The sequence below is a fragment of the Morone saxatilis genome, unplaced genomic scaffold, assembly GCF_004916995.1.
Source record: "Morone saxatilis isolate NCDOM2014 unplaced genomic scaffold, NCSU_SB_2.0 Contig18, whole genome shotgun sequence".
NCBI classification, from domain to species: Eukaryota; Metazoa; Chordata; class Actinopteri; family Moronidae; genus Morone; species Morone saxatilis.
Window position 1 is genome coordinate 29542591 of NW_023339740.1, and position 1850 is coordinate 29544440.

A 1850-nucleotide genomic window follows, 5' to 3' on the forward strand; every position below is an offset into this window, starting at 1 on the left:
ACTAATGAAACGCAGCCACTGTTTCTTCTCCAGCTGGTCACTGTGATGTCACTGTGATGTCAGACAGGTGGTCGGCTGGTCGAGCTGAGGCCTGTGGGACGCTCTGCAGGATCTTCACCTGTAAGAAAACTGCAGAGGACATCCTGCCTGTCTACCTATCCAGGTACTTGAATCTTACACAAATCCTAAATCCTACACATTGGACCTTTAATCTAAAAGTTTGTTTGTATTCTCCCTCTTCTGTCTGATCTACAGGTTCTACCTGGTTCTCCTGCAGGGTCTCCAGGTGTCGGAGGAGGCGTGTCCTCCTGTTCTGGCCTCCATTCTGCTAAACTCCACCTGTCTGTTCTGCTGTGACCTGAGAGGAGTCAACCTCCTACTCCCATCCTTCCTCTCAGCTGTGGAGAACGTACTGCTCGACAGGTACAAGTACTGCAAATGTCACTGTGAATACTAGTATTACAGTACAATAGAGTCACCTGACCGACAGGTAAATCTCTCTGTCCGTCTGTCTGTCTGTGTCTCTTGCCCAGAGAGCTGTTGCGGTTTAAGAATTTTGTGAGTCTAGTGGATTTGAGGCAAGCCTCCATCCTCATCCTGTCGTCCCTGCTGCCCCTCCCTCAGCAGTTTCCCTCCATCCAGTCAGAGGTAAGCTTCTATCCACCCGATTAAAGACCTGCACACACCTGTGTCGGCCCTCACGGGTGAGGTAAGATATCTAGTAACACACAGCTGTGTCTGTTTCCAGGTGTTATTAGATGGGAGGTTCAATGGTGATGATGTAACAGCAGGTGGCTTCCTGTCCCTGAAGCCCCACCTCCTCAGTGTTCTGATTGGAGCTCTGCACACAGAGACCGATGCTTCCAACACACAGATCATCCTGGGTCAGTCCCACATTACTGATCTTTGATCAATCCTGATTCTATAACTCATCTGACTGCATTCATTAAGGCACTCATTCATTCATTCATTCAGCTCTCTTATTAATCATCATGTTGTCTTGTAGCTGTAAAACGCAGTGCACTGTGGGATTGTTAGCAGACAATAGTGTAAACTGTATGTCGGTGTACCTCCATTGTTGATATATGTGTGTGTGTGTGTGTGTATGCTGTATACATGACTGGTTTTCTGTGTAATGTTTTATACAGGGGCCATGTTGAACCTGGTTCAGGACTCGGCTCTGTTAGAAGCTGCAGGACAAACCCAGCAGGTCCTCCTGATCCACAATGTGTCACATTATTAAAGATCTAAATACATTCTGCAATTTCCCACTTGGGATCAATAAAGTATATCTATCTATTGATTTATCTACACTCATTGGACCAAAAAAAGTGTCAGTACCCTAATTCAGCACAACATAACCCTCATGCTTTCTGCTGATACTGTATATTCTGTCTTATGATGTCCCTGACTTTACATTTCACTGTTCTTCCTCAAGTTCCTGGACTTATAATAACATTCAGGACTAAATAATTTAACAGCCTCAAACTCAAAATGAAATACACATTCTATGTAAGAAGAGACGTTACACCATCACTCTGGGTTTTCTTTTATTGTCAGAAAAACTAAAACACTTCATTTACTTTTGTTTCCAGGAAACTGAGTCCCAGCATGGAGGAGCTGCTAGACCCAGGAGGACTGGGGGAACCAGGGGAACCAGTGGAACCAGTGCAAACAGACGGACCAGAGGAACCAGTAGATAATTATGATTGGATTTTATATCATTATTTAACTGACTTGATTTGACTCGTGATGGAAATCTGAGAGCAAATGTCTGTCTGTGTGTGTGTGTTGTGTGTGCCCTGGTCAACCAGCCGTCCAGTCAGACACAGCTGGCGATCCATCTCTCT

The 1850-nt window shown here is 45.1% G+C and overlaps 1 protein-coding gene across 1 annotated transcript; it reads left to right on the forward strand.

Annotated features, from left to right (window-relative positions):
• The first annotated feature begins 30 nt into the window (after positions 1–30).
• On the forward strand, positions 31–1794 carry LOC118328224 (ral GTPase-activating protein subunit beta-like). Its single transcript, XM_035661848.1, has 6 exons — positions 31–163; positions 256–423; positions 534–648; positions 749–884; positions 1149–1210; positions 1596–1794. Exons 1-6 carry the CDS (start codon positions 57–59, stop codon positions 1701–1703), a joined length of 696 nt encoding a protein of 231 aa, XP_035517741.1. The 5' UTR covers positions 31–56; the 3' UTR covers positions 1704–1794.
• Positions 1795–1850: the final 56 nt, after the last annotated feature.

Bases quoted from the DNA above. Each gene is read 5' to 3' on its own strand.
- LOC118328224 (XM_035661848.1), top strand. From the start codon at position 57: ATGTCAGACAGGTGGTCGGCTGGTCGAGCTGAGGCCTGTGGGACGCTC. The intron at 164-255 runs GTACTTGAATCT...TCTGATCTACAG, and splicing joins CTGCCTGTCTACCTATCCAG to GTTCTACCTGGTTCTCCTGC. The intron at 885-1,148 runs GTCAGTCCCACA...TGTTTTATACAG, and splicing joins CAACACACAGATCATCCTGG to GGGCCATGTTGAACCTGGTT.